The 25,886-nt window shown below is 35.9% G+C and overlaps 1 protein-coding gene across 3 annotated transcripts in view; it reads right to left on the bottom strand.

Annotated features, from left to right (window-relative positions):
* The window catches only part of DLG1 (discs, large homolog 1 (Drosophila)), a 93,386-nt gene that overhangs the window by 4,738 nt on the left and 62,762 nt on the right, over nt 1–25,886 (bottom strand). For 2 of the 3 annotated variants that reach the window (XM_009883378.1, XM_009883379.1), the window contains 8 exons: nt 19,336–19,512; nt 18,494–18,563; nt 12,550–12,583; nt 9,856–9,897; nt 8,242–8,277; nt 6,658–6,708; nt 3,696–3,797; nt 3,272–3,444 (listed from right to left, as the gene is read on the bottom strand). In XM_009883378.1, the coding sequence (XP_009881680.1) occupies nt 3,272–3,444; nt 3,696–3,797; nt 6,658–6,708; nt 8,242–8,277; nt 9,856–9,897; nt 12,550–12,583; nt 18,494–18,563; nt 19,336–19,512 (685 nt within the window). The remainder of the gene's footprint in view (nt 1–3,271; nt 3,445–3,695; nt 3,798–6,657; nt 6,709–8,241; nt 8,278–9,855; nt 9,898–12,549; nt 12,584–18,493; nt 18,564–19,335; nt 19,513–25,886) is intronic. The other variant, XM_009883380.1, reaches the window with a different exon arrangement.

Genomic DNA, 25,886 nt, shown 5'->3' with positions numbered 1-25,886 from the left:
CTTGAGAAACAAATATAACTTAACCATTCCTTGGGCAGTTGGAAGACAATGTGGTAGGGCTGCTTTTCTCCCCACCTTTAGTCTCCCGCTACAAGCAGTTTCCCAGCTCTTTGGGATACCTCATCTCAAAGGCTCATCCTCAGCTGCTCTCAATCTCTGATAAGCTAATTTCCACCTCACACATTTCTTTCTTTTCTGAGTAGTATAGGAGTAATTCGGCATACCACTGTTTTAGAAAGGGATGAGGGGAGAGGAATAGGAAAACACTGTCAGGTGACTAAAATAAGAAAAGCTTTTTTTTTAGCAGGAGACCAATGTGAAAGGCAGAATTCTGTGAGCCAGGATATAAACCCACAAGCACCACAAATCCAAAGGTTACTGATATCATACAACACCCTTGCTGAACTCCTGGGAGATCGTTCCTGGAGGGCACATTAAAGAGCAAGAAAGTGACTGCAGACTGAAATGACCGACATGTTTCTGCTTCCTGGTAGAAGAGATCACTAGGATCATTTACATGTGATCCCTTGCACACCAAAACCACAGAATTTTATTTCAGGAATTCTGAGGAGGATAGAAGTTTTCTTCCCATGTGAACAACACCTATCTGCTTGTTTTCAACTGATGATAGATGGTTCCCAGATCTGCATACTGACTAGTACCACTTAAGAAAGGTGTTTGTACGTTCTAGCAGAGTATTTGACTAGATGTGCTGACCTGTCTACATCTTTCAAATGTTTTCCCTTTAAATGTGCACATGCTCTGGCAATTGAGAATTAAGAGCATTACCCAGTCCATTTTCTTTTTTGGGATTAGACACTTAGTATTTGCTGTGTTTGGCCCAACAACTTATGCAAGGTACCAAGAGATTTCAGGCAAAGGGTGGAGGACTGGGCTGCCAGCACAGCAGCTGTGCTGGACCTTATGGAACATAACTGTGACAGTTTATTCCAAATCAATAATGAACAAGCATTAACAGTGGCCAAAGGGACACAGAGATCTGCAAGCTGGTAGCAGTTCCAAAGAAAATAGGATACGAAAATTCCTTTCAAGTAAAGATTTGGAAGACAAGGAAAAGAACTGCAACTACTTAATGACACAATTATCGTGTTTTCATCCAGGGAAGTTATTTTGCTTTTTGCGCAGTGCACTTAAACAGTATTTTACATATTACTTGCACCGCATCGGACAAGACTGAAAACGGCCTCAAGTTGTGCCAGGGGAGGTTTAGACTGGGTATTAGGAAAAAAAACTTTTCACCAAAAGCGTTATCAAACATTGGAACAGGCTGCCCAGGGAAGTGGTGTAATCACTGTCCCTGGAGGTATTTAAAAGATGGATAGACATGGTGCTTAGGGACATGGTTTAGTGGTGGTTTTGGTAGTGTTAGGTTGATGCTTGGACTCGATCTTAAAGGTCCCTTCCAACCTAGATGATTCTATGACTGAGAAACATAGCACAGCACTCAGTGCCTTTTACAATAACTGAATTATGACATCAAAAAGCATCTTTAGCTGTGTCCACTATAAATAAGGAAATGAGAAAGATAGGGATCAGCTAGGCATGGGCAAATGAACACAATTTAAACTCTTGCAAGAATACTAATTCTGGTACTTTTGGGCTAGTAGCAGTCACTTCTGTTGTGTCTTCCCCTAAATTCATCCCAGAAAACTTAGAAATCATTTTTTGTATGCCAGTAATAAGACCCACTGAAGACACTCATCTCAAGTGAGATGGAGAGGAATACAAGGAGGAAGTAGCTCCAAACCAACCAGTTTGCAGCCCTGTCACGATTTTGAGGTCAAGTTCTGAGGGACAGACCATTGTTTCCCAGAAAAACAAATGGTAGCTGGAACTGAGAAATCGCTGCATCTGTCCAAAGTCCCACGGTGCCTGTGCAAGAGATTTAATAGCATGCAGACATCTGGTAGTACTTTGTTCTTAATGTCAGCTTATAAAACATTCACAATCCTTTTGTACCTTAATAATCCCAATAGATATGCAAGAGAACACAGCCAAGTTCACATCTAGGGTGGAACTGAAAGATTGTATCTGTGCTACCAGGTGAAGCAACTGCCAACAGGTTTATAATGTTTAAGCTGTTCAATAAATTGTTTCATTATTTAACCACTATGATAGTTTCACAACTTCGTTCAGCCTCCCTTATAAAGTACTGTTCATTTACTTTAACAATTTCATAATTAATTTTGTTTTACTTTTCTTGCTCTATACCACAGGGACAGGTTCTATTCCATAGGGTGAGATAAAGACTGCAGAAGAAAACTTCATCACAGGAACCACAAGATCTCACCATGTCTGCCCTGTTTTTTTATTCCAGTAAATTACACTTGCCATAAATAACAATACTCAGCCATGGGGCCAGAATGGTCTATGTTGTTTTCCAGAGGACTAACTACACTCCCCTGTCACATGGGTTAACCGCACTTACCCTCTACGTGTCCAGACTGAAACTGCTCACGCTTGTGAGCTCCAACCTAGAAAATTGCTGTTTCTTCTCTTATACAGATCAGATAACATTGCCTACTCTAAACACACCGTATTTGTAAAGCAGTAGAACAACACTCATCAATGTAACATGGAACACTTGTAAAGAATTTTCACCAGAAATTTTTCTTTAAAACAAGTATATCACTTTAAGAAATATGCTTCCTTTTTCCCCACTCTTTTTCAGAGAGCTCAGGTAAATTTTTAGAAATATTTAGATTTTGCAAGAAATAGTTAACTAAAATCTGTTCTTATCCTGAACAGAAGGTTCAGCCTTCAAAATGTAGTGGTAGTTATGTAAAAAGTCCTTCTAAAATTGAGTTTATTACATTTGCTCTTTTCCCTTTGTCAGCTAAATCCATGAAGAATAACATTTCAACAGATTTTCTTCTGCACAGGTCTATATCAAATGGATCATCATATTAATCAACTCCACCACCACTGTTCTTAATTAGTTAATGATCTATGTATGTGAGCTACGCTAATTAGCCTGTAATTCCAATTATTTCTTCTCTATTCTCTTTTTTATAAGAGGACAAGCACTATGGTTGCTCTTTTCCCGTAATTAAATCACAATGCTTTCATTATTCCAAAGCTTCATTATTTCCCTAAATGCATTTGTGACAATGTACTTTGTTTCTAGTTTTGTACAAATTCCTTTCCAAGTCAGAGGGTTCCTAATGGCTTCTTGCCATTCTTCTCTTATACCCTGTCAGCACAGTCAGATAATCACCTCAGTAAATGAAAGTAACTGGCACTGATTTACCTTTTCTGCTACTTCTCGCACTGATTGGACACTTGTTCCATAGAGATGATTATTGTACTGGCCAGCTTCAATGAATTTGTGATCCTGAATATCCTTCTCCATTTGCTCTCGAGAAGTGACAAAATGGTAATCACGTCCATCCACCTCATAATCTCGTTTTGGTCTAGTAGTATCTTTAAATATAAACCAGTCATTTTTAAAGCAAAACAAAAATCAGTGACTTTTTTCCCCTAAAATATCCAAAACCAGTCCCCAATTATACTGCAAAATTGTCACAAGCAAAGACATGACTGACAATTAAGATAGGACTAAAAAGTTTAGACAGTATATTAACTTTTTTTTAACTCAACATACAGAGGATGTCTATCAAGAAAATGAACAGAAAAAATAATTTAGAATTGCTTTAGTATTTGCTGAGACTTACGTGGAACACAGGAGCCAAACTTGTCTGGAAATTCTGAGATCAGATCATCATTTATTCTGTCTTTCATGGGTCCCAAAACAATCACAGGTCGAGTGTAATTGACTATTAAACATAAAGGAATAATATCAGTTACATTTCAGTATGATTGCTAACTTCTACAGTTCAGCAAAATAAGCTTTATCACATGGTAATGATCTTAATACCTAAAATAATATGTACTCCTAATGAGAAGAAAAACATGTTGAAGAATGTAAATCAATTAATACCATAGTCACAGTAAGATGTTAGAGCTGCACTCTCAAATCACCATCCTGGGTGACTGAAGAGGAGTTAAATTATGAAGTCTTTGGAAATTTATTTATTTTTTTCCACAAAGTAACATCCTTCATTCTAATGAAAAAAGCAAAAGGGGGACGTTTGAAAATGTTTTTACTTCAAAGAGGTACCTAAGCAGTAGCAGAGTTTGTGAAATTCTAGTTCTGTGTTGGGAGAAGCTGCTTCTTTTCCTCTAAGACAATTAAATACTCATATGAGTAGATGCAACTATATATAGCTTCTTTAACTATTAACACACTTATAAAAAACTGCTTAATTTTTTATAAAGTCATAAAGGGCTTTTGGTTGGAAATTAAGCTTAAGCAGAAAATATCTGATTATCCTCCAAGAACCATGAAGACAATAATGCCTAATCATCTTGACATATCATTTCAGCTGTATAAATTTTAGTTTTAGGTTCAATCTGTCTTTACTGCATAAATAAGTCCAAATTACAGAATCACAGAATGGTCAGGGTTGGAAGGGACCTCTGGAGATCATCTAGTCCAACCCCCTAAATAAAGTCTGACCTATAAAATATATTTTAATTTCACTCTCATAACTATTTTTTTCCCAGGCTACTAATATATTCATAGAATGACTGTCTTCGATCCAGTAATTGTGAACCTATTAATTTAGTAGCAAACAGCTTTGCTTAAAGACTAAGGGTGGCCCACCAGTGTCTCAAGTCCAAGCACCTTTAAATCTCTTTTGATCATTACAGTTCTTTATTGCTCTGGCCTTCTCAAAAAAAGCCAAAATAATTATAAAGTACCACGGAAGTGAATTAGTGGACAAATGCAGAAAACATATACAGGGAATGTATTACTGCTCCTAAGCAAAGAAACGAGGTGCTGGTTCTTTTATGGCCTTCCCCATACACTATGTTATACTCAAAGGGAATTACAGTCATGTATTTCAATGCCAAAGCACTTAGCCCTCTAAAATCTTTAGTTTTACAATATGTAGTTACTAAACTATTGACTTGTGCGAAGTCTCATTCACATCTTTTCCCTTCAACCTTGACATTAATTTGCTTGCTATTACTATCATTCTCATTCTCTTGCTATACTATCATTCTCACTAAACCGTTAAGCTATCAGAAATCTGGGAAGCTAATGCCAGGTAAAAAGATGTTTCTCATTTGGTGAGATCCTCTGGTGCGTGTACACACAGGTCCAGCAGCTGCTCATTTGAGGGTAACAAACCTCCAGCTCCCCAGCTTACACATAGCTTGCTTAGCGCATCGAAAAGGGCCTCCCATTTCCCTATTTCAAGCATGGTCTTAACATGCATTTCTCATCTGTGACTTTATTAGGAGCTTACCAAAATTATAAATTATATGACATAAATAATGTAGTAGTTTGTGTTAGTCTTGTATAATAATTTTTTACTACTTCTGGAAGCTTACTGATGAAATGGAGCCTACACGCAACGATTAACAAGTCGATGTGGAAAGTCTACACAGGCACACATGTTCCAGAACACTACTAAAAGCAACTGGGCTGTGCCACTCCCTGCATGACACCAAAAATGAAATTTTGACACTCAAAATTCATGTAAACACATGATGTATATTTAATTCAACTGCAACCTTATTTGATAGGTAACAGACATCAAGTATTCCCAAAGGACATCCTTTTTACAGATTAATTTACAAATACCTACAGTTAGCATCTGTGCTGGTGAATGGGAACACTAAAAATTCTACATTTATTATAAACAGTGAAGCAAGATCAGGACCAAGGTGAAAAGGAAATTATAGCATCCCACTGGAAATCAGTGAAAAGCATTTTATTTTAAGTGCAAATGTGAGAAAATATTTTCTCCTATCAATTTCCATTTTATTAAAAAAAAATACATTTTTTTCCTGAAAAAAAAAATCACTTGGTAATTGCTAACCAAATAATAGCCATATAAGAAGCCCATACAGAAATCGGAGATTGTGATGTTTTAGAGACAGTTCAATTAAAGCTTACTAAAATAGACAAATGACCTGTTGACACACTTTTTGCTGTGACAGAAAAAAGGAACTGCAACAGTGAGAATGCTAAAGCAATAGGAAATAAAAAATTATAATTTTTGAGGTTCACACTGACAAAACTGTTAAACCATATTTTCACAGAATCACAGAATGGTCAGGGTTGGAAGGGACCTCTGGAGATCATCTAGTCCAACCCCCCCGCCAGAGCAGGGTCACCTACAGCAGGTTGCACAGGACAGCGTCCAGGCGGGTTTTGAATGTCTCCAGAGTGGGAGACTCCACCACCTCTCTGGGCAGCCTGTGCCAGTGCTCCACTACCCTCAAAGTAAAGAAGTTCCTCCTCATGTTAAGATGGAACTTCCTATGTTCAAGTTTATGCCCACTACCCCTTGTCCTATCACTGGGCACCGCTGAAAAAAGACTGCATTTTCCTTATGTAATGTAAACCACACAAGTTATTTTAAGTAGCATACATTTGGCTTTTACACTAAATAATTCAGCAATTGCATTTAATAATTTAAGCCTTTATGCTTTATCATTTCAATAATGGTAACACATTCAAAACAGTAAGGAAGTCTATCACGGTGCTCAGTACATAAGGGCACATGAAGCATTCTGATAATTCAGATGGTATTTATTTTATACTAAATGAAATCTACAAACCTTCTTGTTGATTGACTGGTTCGTATGACAAGACATATTCCTCTTGGCCGCCTAAAATGTAAATGCAAAGACATCTATGTATTTTTTTCCTAAACCAACATATTTAAATAGATTCATTCAATGAACTATAATGATACAGACATTCCTCAGTAATATGCATTACAATGATACTGATGAAGGACATTTTTCAAGAGCGATGAATTATAAAAATCACAAAGATAAGCCAAACAAAATTTTAAAGCATAAGACACATACAGTATAAATAATTTCCTGGTTTATGTTAGCATGTCAAACTGACACCAAGCACAAGAAGAATTTTAAAGCATTACTGAAATGCTCTTCTACACATTTCCCTGAATGAAATGCATGCATGCTGTCATTCACTGCTAAAGGCGACGCCACCTTCATCATGAACATTCTCCATATTTTGAAGCCAGCATTAACAATAACATTTTTCTGTATTTATATAGGTATATAGGTATTTATATAGGTATATAAATGTATGTCATGGTGTATGTTTCTATTAACTTTATCATGAAGTGGCATTTATATAAACATCTTCAACCACTCTAGTTGTATCAAAAAAATATTATGATTGTATATACTAGTTATTTTATTAATGAATTTTCAAAGACAAAGTTGAAAACAAAGAATGCTTTTGTATTGTTCTCAGCTCCAGAAAGCACATCAGCAGTGAATGAAACTAAAATAGCTGAATTTTGATCTTTGACAGCTGCAGATTTTTTAAATGTTAGTGAAAGCATCTGAAATATACCTCAGTTGCCATCTCAAAGATTATTTCTAGTCTAACAAGATATCTCTGAGTAAGATTTCTTGCAATGCAATCACTAAGATTACCTCCATGAAAGCAGGGAATTTATAGTTCTGAAGATACAAGCTCAAATTATATGACATTACTATGAACTTTGAGTAAAATACGGTCCTTCAATAACTCAACTTGTGTAATTTTGGTACATTCTTTGGAGTTTGTAAGCCGTACTTTGAACAGGCAGAGGAACATACCAATGCTACACCACAGCTGTACAGAAACAGATGATAGATAAAGGCTTTCATATATATCTACTCTTTATTTCATAGCAAACGCCATTGATCTTTTAAATCTGAAGTTTACAATTTCATTAAGAGAAGTATTTCTCTTATTTGCAATAAATTTGTATTCAAACTGTACTACAGCAATACATGAATGAAGATTTTAATTCTGTAAGTTACTGCAAGTGAGGAATACCTTAAGACAGACACGAAAACATGCAACCTGTATATTTTAATATCTCAAAAAGTTATTCATGCAAATGGATTTCAGAAGGACAGTATATACTTTCAGAACCCTTTTTAACCTAAGGAGAAGAATAGGGAATCGCCAACGATCAACTCATCTATGAAAGATCCAGCTCACATATAATAAGATGCTTCTTTGGAGAAGTCACATTGCTATAAGGTCAAAAATTAGTTAAGAAACTACTAAAGAGATAGTAACAAGTAAAAAGATCCGCTGATTGAGGGCAAAAAGTATATATTGTCACAGCTTTTCAATACTTTGGAAAAATGAATATTAATAGAATGAACCTTTTGAACAACCGTACTCATCTGTAATCAAGATAACTTTCATATTAGACAGCAGTAAGAAGAAATTAAAAAAGATATTTTAATAAAAAGTGCTTGGAATTACACACTCAGACAAGCAAATCCATGACATTCATAATAAAATCAGGGCTTCTCAAGTAACAACGGAGTAAAAAACTAATTAGTAGTACCAATAACGAGCTGTAAACATAAATAAAGCAAGCTCTGAGAAAAACCTTGGGGGGTGGGGTGCGGAAGAGAGGAAAGCAGCAGATGTATGAAGAAACAGTCATGGTTTGATAGTTTTAATGGCGTGTCATTAAAAATGGTTAAAATTTCTAAGTTTGTCAATGGCAACTTCTACACATGCTCAATTTTGTGTAATTTTCAGGGAACACAAATGCCTCCCCCAGCTGGTTTCTTTTCAATTACAGTCTACAACACTGTTTGCATTTTATATACGTGTGTAAATTTTCCCCTTGAGTGTAATCATCTGGAAGAAAAAATGTGGATCATCACCTCTGATCATGTACAGCTTCCAAACAAATATATCTGTTAATGAACCACCTTCCTTATTACCCTAACATAAATAATATCCGTTTCTGAAGTGCCCGTTATACAGTTAGCAGGTCAGTGTCACACTGCGTAACTTTTACTGTTCCTTCTTTTCACATTCCTCTTCAAATCCTCAACTTTCACCATCTTCCTGCTCTGCTCTCTCCTGGATTCCAGGTCTGGACAGTGTGACCTTACCGAGGAGCTGGTCACTGGAAATGATCAGTGGGACTGAAGTTCTGGCTCTGGTTTAAGATACTTTAGAGCACTGCAGAGCAGCATCATGTGGCACGTTACCCACTGTGAACATGTAGTCCTACTGGAACTTGGGTAATAATAAATAGTAGTGCAGCTTGGGCTAGTAAGAAAAGCTAACTCAGTCTAGTATTTAAAAGATACTATGTCTTCAGAGAGAGAATGTGTATGCGTGCCTAGCATGCTAATTTATCATAACTGACTCCAGCACTGAATGTGTGTCATATGCTTTGAAGACAGTTCATACTAAGCACCCACATTTGACAAAATAGATAAATGAAAGCTAAAAGCAAGGGTAAATACATGTTTGCTTATCTTTACTTTCATTAGAAGTGCATAAATATTAAATCTAAGTATCAGTTGTGAAAGACAGTAGATAGTTGTTGAACTATTAAACAGATTACACAGTTTAGTTACGCTTCCAGTATTAAGCTCCACTACTTATAATTACATTTGTCATCATTACATTTACATTTAGGTTTTAATAGGTCTAGCTAGCTTGCATAATGAAAAAAAAAGGATCTGAATTATAATTAAGCTGAACTAAGAAAATAGATTGCAATAAAAATAACCATAAAGGAGGTTTGTAATGATTCTCTCCAGTCAGTTTGTTTTGTTTTTTTTTAAAAAAAATAATGACACAGCAGAATTTACACTACCCCACCAAACACACGAATATGGATTTCACCTGAACGTGATTGGGAAGTTCTATTTAACATGTAAATACCCAGAAAAGACAGACACAAAACCAAAGAAAGAGATACTAAACAAAGATTCTAAATAAACAAAGAACTTAAAAACACTTACGGTAACTACTTTCACTATCGCTGGCATTAGAGGTTACATGCTCTGAAATTGCAACACAATGAAAAAAAAAATAAGGAACATACACTAATGGCATGAGTCCAAAAGAAAGCAAATTGACACAAAATAATCCAGGTGAAAGACAATACTGATACCAAAATGCTGAAATCAATACATACTGCATATAAAAGTTTTAAGGTACTTCTCATAGCTCTCAGGATCAAGCTTAATTTCATACAAAAGGAATGGATGTTAATAAAAAGAAAACCATTAAATAGCACATCAAAATAAGATTACGAAAAGTACACTAATTTCTGTACACAAAGTTCCACTAATCACATGTAACCCTGCAATTTTTAGGTTTTCATTTCACGATGAATTTAGGTATCCAAAAATTATGGGATTATGCATTTCAATTTTTATGCAGGTAATTTATAGATTATTTTAAGAGTCTCGTAGCAGAAAATACCGGACTATATTGCAGGAAATATAGTGTAGCACGTTCAGTAACAGACACTTTCCTGTGATATATTAAATAGCTTACTTGAAGTGTAATGCTGAATTAAGATTTTAATTCCCCCCCCACCCAGTAATACTTTAGTTTTCAAAAGCTCCTGACTTTAATTTTGGACTATCTATATTAATTTCATGCCTTTTGCATAGTGAACAAAATACTTCAGTAGCCACAAGATGTTTATATTTACTACGTATAAGTTATATAACTCCATTAAATATTTTTATCATAAGAAGGAATACAATTGAAGATTTTCGGGTATCAATCTATTCTGTTACCTGAAAATTCTACAAGTCTGGAGAACAAATATGAACTTTTATATTGCTGAACTTTATAATAAAGAATTCATTTTCATGGCACCCAGTGACTGTGTCTATTTGTAATAAAACCCACTAACATTCACATTAAGAAGCTTGTGTTTGACCTACACAAATTAAATACAATTAATTTGAAATTATGGACCCAACTGTGTGCATATGCTAATACATATTGTGGAGCCTTTATAATACATTAAATTCAACGTGGTTCCTCCCCTACAAGATTGAAGAGAAGGAAGCAAGGGGACTCTAGAGGCAAGAATACAGTTATGAAGCAAGTGTGCTTCCAGTGATTCAGAAACATTAAAAAAAAAAGTTAGTCATCATACATACACTAATTAACCTTTTAAAAATGTTTTTGGATAAAGTGAACTAGTATCTTTAAACCACAAATCTCCAGCTAGACTGAACTCCCTCACTTCATTCCTCTGCAGGAAAAACAGATAAATATTTCCAAATGTTTGCGAGTAGCAGCAATTTGGATCTACTCCCATTTCATTTCCTTGTCTTGGAAAAAATGCCCACGTTGTCATGGAAGAGGCAAAGACTGATGTTTAAAAGCCTCATGGTAGAACATGACAGGCAGACGTTGTCAACTGAGAATACAAGTGGTGTGATAGTCTGCTATTGGGCGCCACTGGTGAAGACGTAAAGCCTGAAGTATCAACAAGAACAGCAGTCTTGCGGAGTCCAAGTAACACAGCTCGCATTAAGTGTGGTAAGGCAGTTTCAAAAAGTCTGACCATGCTGAAAAACAGGCCAGAAGCCATTTGTTTTTATAACAGAATCACCAAGTGACATTTCTGAACTATATTACAGAGTTTAAACTAGGTATGATCACAAGGCCGTAAAGGCTGCTTGTGATCTGCTCTAAACCATAAGGCCACGAAGGTCGCCAAGGTCTGCTCTAGAACAAGAATTTCCTTGAAACTCGCCGTTTCAGAAATGGAAACTTATATAGCTACCAGAATTTTTACTTCATGACTGAGGCCAAGTATATAAGTACACCACTTCTTACATGTAATTTCAAGAACACTGTGCATAACAGTTGTGTCCTGGGAAGAAATGTTATCTTTAATGACTTTTAGTCACTTATTTTTAGTGGCTAATTTTACTATTCCACAAATGCGTAACAATGCATGTTTTTAATATCTGGGATGAAAGCGAGGTCTTGACCTTTTTTGGGACATTTTAATACAGTGGTGTGTCTGTGTACAAAACCAAGACTGTGTACAAAAGCAGACTCGGTAACTTCTGAATCTTACTGTATTCAAGTAGTTCACATTTCTGCAGGAAACACAACAAATGCTTACGTGTCTCCTCTATTAGCTACCCCTCTACCTGGTCTAAAAGCAACATAAGCCTTCAAATAAGTCAGAAAAAAATTCTCATGGCATTTGTTAAGCAAAGTTTTTTGTTTTAAGAAACTGTAAACATCAGTCACATAGAGAGAGGACTGAAAACTAACTAGATAAAGTATTACGGCAATGGTTGTACTATCACTATAAAAAGCCATGGGTTATTTTTAAACAAATAAAACCACAAAGACAATATAAAAGTGACATTAAAAAAACCACCAAATTTAAAAACACAGTACTATTAAGTACAAACAAGTAAACGCTGGTTAGCTTCTGAACAACAAAAGAAATCTAACATGATAATCACATTAACTTAAAGTAACACATTCCTGAAAGAAAAAAAAAAAACCCAGAAAATTACAAACTCAAAAAAACCCTTATGAAACATTTTTAGATTCAACCTCCTTAGGCCAGTAGAGCACCAGTCTCAAAGAGATCTGTCAAAAAAAAAAAGTAGTAATTTTTCAGATGGAGGTTAAAATAACTTGGGAGTATTTTGATCACTTACTCAGGCCTTTTGATCCCATGTCGTCAGGGACCTCCTGCAGTAGTCCCCAGAGGGCAAGCAATAAAAAGACAATCACAAAGAAAATAATTGTCAGTAATATATAAAATTGGCGCTACGACAGGAGACAGTTTCCCAGAACATCACAGGGGAAGGCAAGTCTATAGGATTTAACCTGACTGGCACACGAAGTGTAATCAGAGATGCAAATGGCAGAGAACGCAGTTTGTAGCGGACCTGGTCTGAAATAGCAAAATTATGCAAAATTTTTTTTAGTGCTGGCAACGATGAAAATCAAAGTAACCTCTCTTCATTAGGAAAACCAAATTAGAGTGGAAAGACTTTGGAGTAACTAGTCAATAGGACTAATTTGAGAAGCTGGTAAGCTCTGTTATACTTTCTTCATTGCTGTGCGCTCTCCTCCAAGTGCGAAATGAGGAACCATCACGGACAGCGCTGGAAGGCTGCTGCCTCCTCCAGTTACACATACACTGTTACTCAACAGTATTATTCCAAACTGGGATATTCTTGGTTTAAATTTCACTTTAACAGCAAACGAAACGGTTCTATTAATTTTGTAGATTGGTTTGTCATTGGCACCTCAAGCTCGTTAGCCTGTTGCAGCTCATGAAACTGTCTCCATGGTAACACCCTACTGCAATCTAGCAGGCCCTTCTACATGTGCTTCGCTCTCCATCGAATGCCACATACTTACGGTCAATATCACTGGTTTCCTGCTCACTCTGGTCCTTGTTCTTGTAGAAGGGAAATTTTCGGGAAAAGAGGTTCTTTTTACGCTTGTCATTGAATGACTGCTGAAGAAGAGAAGGAGGGGCAAAACAAAGGATGTCTAATGTCTGTGTGAACAAAGGCCCAGACCAGCAGCTTTGTGGAAGCTGACTCCTATAACCACATTATGCAGTGCATATTCCAGTTTAACATTATCTTCTCCGCTCATTAAAAATAGAGATCGGGATCATGGTTTTGCTCACACCCTCCGTATTTCACAAGCTTACTACCAAGAGAAATGTCAGGCTGGTTCATCCTATATGGCCTGACCTGTATGTCACAAATTCAGGCTTGCCGGGAGTGTAAAAGGATGTGAAAAACTAGACTGCTATAAGATGGCCAAACCATAATGAACTCAAAGCCAATTAAATAACTGATAGCATCTAATACAGGGGTCACTGTATTTAAAAAAAAAAACAAACAAACCAAAACAAAAACCAACGCTGAGGCTTTACATATGTGTTTGCTAACAGCTGACATCCTAACAGCACACCAGAAGTATTTGCCAGTGTTACCCATTTGCAAAGGCAAAACTGTAAATACTTTGGTGACAAGTGCTAAATAACATATCATAGAGAAAAATGGAAGTTTAAAGGTGGCATTGTACTGAATGCTCTTACAATAAAACTAAGTAACAGTGAAATAGGAAAAAAGGAAAACGAAATGTGTCTAACTAAAATAGCCAAACAATTAAAAAAAACCACAACCCCAAAACATATCAAACTGTATTTGTTTCAATCTTTCACAATTGCAATTCACTGCAAGTTCACTGAAAGAAACTACTTTGCTCTACGTAAGTCTGCATCCCAATACCAAGATTAACTTTAAAAAGACACAAACTCATTTCCTTTGTTTACTGTGGCAATTATTTTTTCAAGGGTGCATTTATAGAGAATTATCACATGAAAAACTCTTATGTCCAAGGATCACGTTCAGCAATTTCTGATATTAACGGCTTGTGTTGCTGAAGAATTTCTGCATCTCAGTTGCTACAAAAATTTCTAGTTACTTATATAGACATATAAATATCCACCCATTTGAATATAAACTATTATTGTGCTCCTTGTCTAAGTGATGAAGAGCATCAATGTATTTTCATTCCTATATATGTATGTCTACAAGTATAATTAACACACAATTTAGTAATATATGCCATGTCTTCTGAAGATGTTATGTGACTACAGCACCTTTAATTTACTAAGTCAATAAAGAAACTCAATGTATAAATAAATCAGTAAGATTTTCATTGCAAATATGCCTAGAACTAATACAGCTAACTTGACGCCAGCTGAAATTGCATTCATCTTTTGGTGTAAGTGAATCATCTTACCAGTTTTGCCAAGACACGAAATCTGCCATGTTTTTGTCATTTGGTTTGCAGAAACTCTATTATGGGAAGGATGGCAAAATTAAGAACATGTCCAACTTGGTTTTGAGATCCTGTGCTGCAGGGGGACTGTTTCTTTCTAAAGAAGAGCCCATGCGCATCAGGAAGTAATACAACTTTCACAGAACCACTTTTTAAAAGCTTCTTTAAAAAAAAATATTGTCAATTCATACATTAAAGACTCTATTAACAGCTGTTTCTAAAATTTGGAGCACGTTAACTTTCAAGTAATTGTCTGTCTTCAGCCAGTGTGAGCTCATCTTCTACTATATGCAACACAGCTGCAAAAATATGTATTATCTTTTTTACCAGCATTAAGTATGCAACAAAATATAGTAACAACTGGGGGTGTCAGATAGTACAAAATTTTTTTCAAAGGATGGGCCACCTTTTTTGGTACAATTACAAAACTAGCATTTGGCCTTCCTAGGGGAATGCCTATAGTGCAACACATAAGCTGCATCCTGCCAGAGTATTAACAATCCTGGCCATCTGTTTCAATGCAGACTTGCTTGGCAATATCAGATACTGAAACATCCAGTGATATTTTCATTACCATTGTTGAAAAAAAGTTTACTTAAAAGTACCAGGTGTTAAAGAGGCACATGGTACCACGGGAGCAAAACTGGTGACATTGAGCTCTGGAAATAGCAATACTGCTTTAAGTAGGAAATCCATAAAACCTTTAATTGGCTGGCATCTGTGTTCGACTACAACTGTTGTTCCACTGTAAGAACTGGTAAATTATCAACCTGACATATGGACAAAAGAACTGGTTTCGAGCCAATCATATGCTTGCTAGAACCATAGTCGGCACGGGCAAGTTTTAGGTTATGGTCCTCCTGACCTTCTTTAACTGAACTCAACAAGCCATTGGAATTGATTCCTCATAACCAGAAAGATGAACGCAATCTACAGAACAAGGGCAACAAAGAAATATGCCCAGGAGTAGAACTCTGCTGAGTATACTGAAAAATACTGTCACATGAATTGCAAAAAGTGAAGTCTCACATCTATATCATTGTTCCATTTGGACAAGACCCTCAGCTTGGGCAAAAAGCATAGGGAAATAAATGTAACAAAGCTAAAATGGTGCAGTTTAACTGAGGTGGTGAGACTCTGTAATTTGTATAGTTGGCTGATTTATTGTACTTCATAAAACGTAATTGTGTTCTTCATTTTAATTTTGAAAATATGTCGTAACAATAATTATTTAACATCCTGTACAGTCTTACTGAACTAATATTAGATTTTAGATACTGCATGTATAATGGTCAGAGTCAGTTCCATTGCCAAAAAAAGGGAAAATAAAAGTAATATTATACTGATTTTGCATAAAAGATTAGCCAAAAGATTATTTTAAAAAGATACCATGATTATAAAAAGCTAGAGAGAATGGCTTATTAGTTGAAAACGCATAGTAATTGTATTAAATTTTTCATAAGCCCACTGCAAATCATAAACAGGCATCATAAGCAAGAATATATTAAACCAGAAGCAGCACAGAAAGTGAGATAAACGTGTATATGAAATGAACGAACAAGAAAAAAAATTAACCATTTCTGCTCCAGATTTTTTAGCTTTCCATAAAATGAAAGGAACATGGATTTTAGTGTTTGCCATCACTGGGGTTATTCTTTAAGGTTTTAATGTAGGAATTTTGAAGAATTGTACAAAGTTGGCATTTCATCCTGTCCATGGAGTATAATCATATACAGGCACAGGAAGGCACACGGTCCATTAGGACATGTATGGTGCAGACAACTTACTGGGAAAAATATCACCATGACAAATACAGGAAGAATACTTTAAGGAGAAACCATAATGTTAAAACATTTACAGCTGAAGCAAAAGATTGTGAACAGTGTAAGCGTGTTTGCAAAATGAAATGTTACTAAAGAAAAAGAACTGCAGTTCTGTATCAATGGCAAGCGTAGTTGCTTTTCCACTCAGTATTCGATGCATGTCTTTGGTGCTATGCTATACAGCAACTGTGCATGAACTCCATTATTGTCAAAATGCTACTTCAAATACATCATTAATTAACTGTTTGCAGTTTACTGGTAGACAAATTTAAAACCATGCAATTATCTGTCAAAGAACGTGGTAACATTTGAAAGATTACTTAATGTAATTAAAATAATCTAAAGTATTTAAGCTGTTTTTTCTTTATGTGACTTCTAAAAAGTGAACTCAAATTACAAAAATTATCAGGTTAAAAATTACCACATCACTTGATAACATTTTATTCCAATACCAAAATTTAAATGTACCAAAACAGAAAAAAACTGCAAATAATCCAGTGAATCCTCAAGGCAGTACCATAATTGTTCAGCAGAAAATAACCTGAGGTATCTATTTCCTTTTGAACAAATGTTTGTAGGTAAAACCATGACATTTTCTTCATTAATACACTAAACCAAAATCTTGGCCATGTAGCAGAGGGATGTACCCATGGATTTGACAGTCTTATAAGTATAAAGTCGTCTACTATCAGGATAAAAGTATTGAAGCTTTAATACTTTGTATATGCGGGTTTTGAAGTTATGAAAACTTTGTAACTGAAATAACTAAAAGGAATCTTTGGGATATACAGTAACAACTGACTAATGTTACAGCATGAGTGCTATTAAAAAAATAATCACTATTTAAGAAATAGCTTCCTCAGCAGCTTAAAGCATGTTTCGGATTTTAAAAAATGACAATATATTATTACTTTAGAAGGCTCTTACGTCTAAAATGCATATACCTAAGTCTTGAAATTACTAGTTATATACTACTGGTAGAAATTATAAGGTTGTGAAATTGTTTCTCAAATTACAAAACGACCAAAACATTGCAAAAAAGCCTCTCCCTCAAAATAAAATAATAATAAAAAAATATTGGCTGCTTTACCACTATGAAATTGCTGTAATTTCGGCTACAAACATTCCTATTACTACTTACGCAGCTACCCTGTTTTCTCACCACTCATTCCCATCACGTGTACTAGGACAGGGATTGCATATCATGCAGTGAACTGCACCAAGGGACTGACTAAAATTAAAACCAGGATCTCTTTTGGATTGGGTTATTTTTCATCTGCATTGGTTATTTTATATGATTTGAGTACAGCACATCAGTATTTGCACCAATAGAGAGTGGCAGTGAGAAAAAACAGCTGTGAGAGGAAGACTGATTCTCGTCAGCAATGGCACTAGCGTCGAGTTTTTGTTGGCCTGTGTCCTTGCGTGAAATTCTCTAAAGCTTCTACATCCATAATTGCAACAAAGAAGTTATTTTGTGCTGCTTGAGTAACTGCGTACATCATAAAACCTCATTTCATCATAGGGACCCTGTTGAGCTTTACTGCCTTGTTTGCTAGATAAATTTAAAAAAGCCTTAAAGAAACATTTTACTTTTTCTGACAATTGGTAGTAAGCCAATTCCCAAAACAAGGGAGTCCAGGAGTACAATCCACACTAAAGGACTAAACTGCTTTACAGACAGCACTTGCAGTGCTGTTATAAATGGCCCTACTCAATACTTGGTTAGTACATTCAGCTCCTATTACATGACAGTATTAATGATCATATCTATATCTAAGCTAATACTTCAAACAATTTGCACTGTTTTGGCAACTAAAGTTTACTTTGGTGTTCAGAATTATTTTATTTCTATCTGAAAGGATTTATCTTTTCACTAAAAACTGAAGCTGAGTCTGTATACATAAGCCACTGAAAAATGTTACCATTCACAATGTCAGGTGTAAACAGCACTTCATTAACTCACCCCTTTATCTCCTCTTGTTTTGGAATTGAATTTCACCGTCTTTAAACGGGCTCGTTCTTTTTTCTCAACTCTACCACAAAAACATACACAAAAACGGTAAATCAGCAAAATTCCAGAACTTCAAGTTATAACTTGTTACGATGTAAGCATATGGGTGTACCTTTTGTAATACAGATTTTTATTGCTGATGACACATTCAGAAAATGGAAGCCTGCTAATGGCAGACTATCGGAACAGTAAGGTATTATTTCTCAAGTGATGAGCTGTGAGGGTATCAAGTATTTTGTGATTATACAGGTTCAGTAAATTCAGAGGGCACAAAGAGAAAACATGACACAATAAGTGAATCACACAATTATGAATCAACAGTGGCTATTAAGATTCAGACCTCCTCAACTCTTATTTGTGTCTCTGGTATACCAAGAAAGGCTTGCCCGTTTTCCAGGTTTTGGGGAGAAAGAATTCATAACAGTGTCATGATTCGAATAAAATTCACTCTGCACACTTCCATACATAAATGGTGAAATGTTAGTAAACCTACATGTAATGTTATTAAACCCATAACTTGTTTACAGTGAGAACAGAAAAATGGACTTGGACCACCTTTATCAACTTCAGCACGCAACTCCTAAGACTAAATAGGATTTTAGCAAACTTCTTGTTGAGTTAGTCAGAATCCCACTACAGATTTAATAAAAAAAAAAAAAACACCAACTTAAAAAACCAAACAAGTGCCTGATGTGGTATAAAATTAACAACAGAGTAAAGCATATACAATATACGTACTAATCATATCGGACATATTAATAGCAGACATCTCAAGTCACTAAAATATGACATACCTGCGTTTGCTTGGAATAACTCCAATTTCATCACTTTCTCCATCTGGAGTTACCTGCCGTGCTTGCCACCATTCATCATCAGAAGCATTAATGACATGGAGAATATCGCCAAATTTGAAGTTCAATCCTTGACTTGGAAGGCCGCTGTCTTTAGTCTTGTCATAATCAAAAAGAGCTCTACATTAAAAAGAAAAAAAATGAAACATAGAAAAAGCAAGAAAAAAACCCCAGGGGAGTACGAATAGCACAAAATACAAAGCAAGCTGCCTGTGCTGTTTATAAATGATGGCATCATTCTGACAGTTGCTTAAAACCAGAACGCTGAATACACACTCCCTCTCTCATACACACACACGAAGAATATGTAGTACAGTATCCACACACACTTGCAAGTTTTAATGAATGAGAACAAACTTCAATCCAGGGCAAAACTCTGTAAAACCAAAACTCTTCCTAAAAGGTCCACTGAAGATGCTTCCTGCAATTCAGTAAGTACTTTGCACAGAGCAAGTTACATGTCAGCCTAGGACAAAAAAATGCAAGCAAGTATTTGAAGCATACAGTGCTGCCAAAAGTTCTGTATAAGGTACATTATTTTGTATTGAGTTACACATTGGAATTATTTTAGTTAATAAAAATTACTGTTGTTTTTTTTTTTTAAATAAAAGTCAATAACCTGCTCACAGGGTTGCAGGAGGAAAAAAAAAACCCAACCAACTTAGAAATACAATCTGAACACAACTTTGCTACTGCAGAACCAGAAGGCAAAGGAAACTTATGTGCATTCTTTTGCAAAATTCCCAAACATTTCAAGAGAACCTCATCCTTTTTACTAAGGTAGGCCTGTTTTCAAATAATAGGCACTAGCAGTACCAGAACACCAGGCTGTGTGGGTACAATTTTATTAACATTCCCTTTGCCAGCAGGGTTGGTTTATGCAAGTCCACTATTATCCATACGCACATTCATGCCTGTTTTGTATCGATTCCTTCCCTCTTCTGACTTAACGAAAGCACAATCGTCTGGAAAGGCACATGCTGCACCATGCTGCGGAACTGATCTGGGTTAAAATAAATTTCTTTTCTCCCTGTTGGATCTGTTTACATCTGGATTGGTTCCCTGAGGAACTGAAGAGACTTGCAGTACATTTCTCCCAGCACAACTGAGGGTTTAGTGGGGATATGGAAATGAATGATGACAGGACCCTCTTACCAAACCATAAGGGATACTTCTAAGACTACGCCTTATAAAGGACTCTCATTTTACATTTGAAAAAGGTGTATGAACCTCACCTACGTAACGTGAGAAGTCCCTGTATGACAGAGGCCAAAAAATCCTCAACTTTATTTCATCTGAAAGCTCATATATTTGCCAGTGATGCACTTTCTAAACGATATCCGATCTCGATTTAGAGACTTGATACCAAGTCCATCACAAAAGAAGCATCAGTAGATTACAATGTGATGATTTAAAGCGGTGTCCTTTTCCTTGTCCAAATTCAGTTAGTTTCTTCATCTAAAACACTAGTCTTATATACCTGTTTCTGCTAAGTTTTTAATGTCTCGGAGGTTTTTTTTTAACCCATGTAAGTACCCATAAGTCATAACTGCTCCAAAACGTATCGTAGCTTTGTGAATTTTGCCTAAAGCACTGACTGTATTTCTTTGGATTTGAAATGTATTTGTTCATAACCAATGACATATTGCTTACAGGGAAAAAATTCAACAGTATCTGTCAGATTAATTCATCTTTAGCATAAGGTCTACCACAAAATAAGAGTTGGTTAAGACACCATGCCTTTCTGGAGCCATAAAAAGTATCAAAAACTTTTCATAAAGGGCTAAAAGTTTTAATACATATTTTCTAAAAAGTCTAGCACAAAACGGACATTTTGAAATGGCTCAGAAATATTCACAGTCATGATACACCCTATATTTAAATATGCAATACTTTTCATTTGTTAAGTTTATAATAAAATTTAGGGTTTTAATTTTGAAAGAGCTTGGAGGCTGAAATACCACCTTCCTTCAGTAGTGCAATCTCCACTACAAGATTTTTCAGAAATTAGTAGAGCTATTCTGATTCTTTTCAATAAATAAGAACCCTCATTTTCTATAAAATAGCCCAAATAGTGCAGGTAAGAAAATTAAACACCTAGTAGTTATTCCTCCGGATTTATTCTGCCCATGTTTCTTCAAGAAGCACTCTGGACAAACATTGTTCCATATCTCAAAACAAACTGCACATAATGCACTATGTATTTCTAAAGCAGATTCAAGTTGTGTACATTTTCATTTAATTAAATATATCATGAAATTTATTTCTGGAGAATTCTTGTTAGCATTCAAGCAATGATTTCTACAACACTACTTTTAACGTCTAAGTTTTAGTTTGAAAAAAAATTATATGAGCAGTGAGCTGAGCCTAACGGCATTAAAATGTGTGTTGACTGCATAAGAAAAAAAAAGAATGAGTGAAACAGAAGCACAAATGGATAAAAACATTTGAACTAGATAAATGGTTACACTGAATAGTTCTTGCACAATGAACTGCAGTGTCATCAAATACTTCCTCTGGTGAGGTGACTTCAAGAAAAATAATTTCATTGGGGAAAAAAGTCAAAGCTGATAAAGATAGTTTTATAATAAGATGAAATAGGGTGTCACACAGTAGTGACAAAACTACGCACCTAAAATTTACAGGAACCCTGTGAACCATAAGTGAGCCTAAAAGCAAACGGAATTAACAAAAATCTCTTTTGATTCCAACTGACTAACGTGGCTTTTCCTGTATGCCTTGCAAGTCATCAAATGCGAACGCACTTCACAGCAAAGATGACACTTATCTACAGACTAGTGTATAAAAATATATCTCTTCTATTAACTCCCTGTATGGAGACTTTTATTACAGATTAACAATACCATGTATACATTTTAGTGTAAGTTACAAACACAAACTTACTTAAAAAGAAATTTGGTATTCCCGATCAGCTACTGCTTTGAACACAGTCCTGTGATAATTACTCTAAAGTTCTATTTAAATTTAAATGAGAAGTTCTAAAAGTTATTTTACAGAGAAAGCACCAAGTCCTCCCTTTTATTTCACCTTGTATTACTCAGCAACTAAACAGCACTGAGAAAGGTAACTTGGTTCCTTCACCTACGAGTCCACAGAAACTGAAGTTCAGTTTCATGTTTTATGAGTGTTTATGCTTCAAAGCTGAAAATTTCATGGCTGTGTTAACAGAACTAAATTTTCCAGAATGTCTTTTTACCCACACACACTCATTACTTTCAATATCATAGGCTGTTCACCAAGTTCTACTGAAGCATTTCTTCTTTTAGGGTATTCTTGCTGAACAAAGCAATCGGGAATTCCTGCAGCAAAAGCATCATCATGTCTTACTTCATGAAACACGGATTAATCTTACCACTTCAGAATGAATGAAGGTCAGCTTATAAAGGAGGTTCTCTCTTTCTCCCTGAAAGCTGTTTGAACTATCAGAATAACATCAGGATGCCCAGTTGAGCTCTTCCTGTAGACAACTGCACTGTTCAGGCCTGTTTCTAATGCCAGACCTTATTTTTCATGGATTTAGTTAAAAATTCCTAATGATTTCAAAACTGCAAAGTTTCTTCCACTTGGAGATGTAACCATTTTCTGCTCTGATTCAAGCAGATATCAGCACCATTGTTTGAATTTGTAATGTATCATGCTGGTCAGGAAAATGCACAGAGTTAAAAGTAGTTTCCAATTTTGAATTCTATGCACATTGCATGGACTCAGATTTGGCACACAACGTGAGATAAAGCATGGAACAGATCTATTTCCTTTCAACGTATTATCACAGAAACTTGATGCCATGAAAGTATCTCGCTTTTTCACGTGCTTTTTGAATCTGCAGATGAAGGAGGACAGCATATACATATAGTTCAGATGCAAAAATAATAGCGTATGAGAGTATCTCTCTCTTCTTAGAATAAAGATCAAAAGAAATAGAAAACAAGAGTAAGAGAAGGCCATTAAATCAGTACATCTTAATTAGTCGGGGGGAAGAAGAGAGAGGGGACAGGATGTGCAAATGAAGAATTGGCTGTTGCTGAATTGCTATATTTGTATTGTCCTCCAAGGACTGTTACATTGCTATTCATCATATAGTGATATACATACAACTAAGAAGAAAAATCTGCCATTGTACTTCAAATTGTATTTTCAAGCAAAGACAACTGTCTTTTCCTTAATATTACATAACACCCCCAAAACGCTGTTTACAGGCAGACTATTCATAAAGAGATAAAGTTTTAGTTACAGGGATACAATGATGTATCTGATTTTATTTGCCATTTTGTTACCATGATTTTGAGAAATCACCAAAGATTATTATTTTGGAGTATTTTTATTTCACAGGTTTTCTACAATTGTGGTGGAATGCCTATGAACATTTTACTGTTAGATTTACCATTTAATTCATCATTACGTTATATAACTGGAATCCCTCAAGGCATATCCAAAACCAAATATTAGAGAAAGAAGATAGCATCAGTTACTAAAATTGGCTTTAAATTCATACAATTAAAAGTACACAATGATCATACCAGAGTGACTTACAGTAAGGAATAAGCTGGATAACTAACATGTTCTGTCAGTATCTAGCAATATGTGAATAGATTCATAAAACTTATTTCAGTGAGGTCAAAATTACACCAGAAACCAGACAGAACAGATGTGAAGCCATCCTGTGTCTACCAAGCTGCCTACCAGTCTTTGGCATCTTTTTGTGTGATGACAAGAGTAGATCTCAAAAGCCCTAGCAGCACCCTCTGTTAAGAGATGTGGGTGGAAAAGTACTTTTTCTGAGGAATTTTTTGCATTTCTGTTCTGACTTACAACAGACCTGATGATCGAGTCTCAAAAATCTTTCTTGGAAAGAGAATCACCAGTCTCCACGAGGCTTCTGCCAACAACCTGGAGAAGGCTGCATCTTCTGCAGCTGGCAAAGTCAAAAGCTCAACCTCAATTATTTAGAGATAACTTCCATCAGCGGAATAAAAGCTACATAAACACGAAATGCTTGTCACTGGCTTAAAATACCAGACCAATGTGTGAACATGAGCATAAGCTGTTTGAATCCTAATCACGCTATAGCTAACCAAGAAAAATAAAAGCATTTAGAACCATTTAGGCTTAGTTATATGAGGAGGGCTATAGCGACAAGTCTTGGGATTATGGAAAGGAAGATGATCTCACCACAACATCCATATGTACACCCACCTGTGGAAATTCTAAGACATGAATAACTGATATCAAGCACTAACCCTGAGTATTTAAGGCATAGAGAGAGATTTAGAGACTGAAATGTTGACCCCCAAAAATATTTAAGGCAGAAAATGTAAAAAAAAAAAACAAACAAAACAAGATCTGCTCTGCAAAAACAGAATCCAGATAAAGCCACTAAAATAATCACAGAATTGCAGAATCTTCAGAGTTGGAAGGGACCTCTAGAGATCATCTAGTCCAACTCCCTCACTAAAGCAGGATTGCCCAGAGCACATTACTCAGGACTGCATCCAGGCAGGTTTTGAAAATCTCCTGAGAAGGGGACTCCACAACCTCCCTGGGCAGCCTGTGCCACTGCTCTGTCACCCGAACCGTAAAGAAGTTTTTCTGTGTATTTGAACGGAACTTCCTATGTTCCAACTTGTGCCCATATAGGTCAAAACATAAGGGCTCCATGTTACAGTCAATCTAAACAGAAGTCCTGTATGAGTAATTTGCTAAACTTGTTTCAGAGCCTTCAGAAACAGGTTGCAAAGCACTGAGACTTTTCTGAGCCTCCACGCAATTACTCAGCTAACGGCCTTGTGTAATAGACTCCTTTCCCACAGCTCAACAGGTACAGCACCATCAACAAAACAGTACCGGCTTCGGATGGGAAAAGTCAATAGCACCTGAGCCTAGGATTTTAGCAGGTAAGCCAGTGAGGTCCTACAAAATTTTAAACCAAGTTTAACCCAAGCACCAGCACTACTGAAGTCTTTCTCACCTGCTCTACTAAAATGTTCTGGCCCCTGCCAAGAGGCTACTGCTGGTCCTTATTCAGTCCAGAGATGAGATGGTTCCAGAACTCAAGAATCAACTTATTTTTAAAAACGCTATCCTTTCACCCACATTCCGTACTTGAAACATTATGCTTTACCAGTATATGTTAACTAATGTAGGCATTAGTTGGATATTAATGAGCTGCACCTTGCCACAATTTTGCAGTGAAACCACCAATTTCCTTAACTGCTTCATGCTCTTTTGTATTTCCACTTCCTTTTACCCTGCTTTATTCATATTCTATATAAGTTAATGAAAAATATTCGGTTCATTTGCTTTGATACATTTGCTCTCTTGGTTACCAAGAAAAATATTCTATAGTAAAACGCTACTGGATATAGAAATCAGGGTTTTTTTAATAGAAGCTGAGAATACAACTAAAGTAAGGTGAAGGAAATAAGCTTTGACAGATTTCCATCTTAAGTAAAGGGAGACTATAATTTGAACTCAAG

Source organism: Charadrius vociferus, unplaced genomic scaffold (assembly GCF_000708025.1).
Source record: "Charadrius vociferus isolate BGI_N301 unplaced genomic scaffold, ASM70802v2 scaffold214, whole genome shotgun sequence".
In the NCBI taxonomy this organism is placed as follows: domain Eukaryota; kingdom Metazoa; phylum Chordata; class Aves; order Charadriiformes; family Charadriidae; genus Charadrius; species Charadrius vociferus.
The sequence above is the reverse complement of the archived record's forward strand: the minus strand, read 5'-3'. Positions and strand labels throughout refer to the sequence as shown.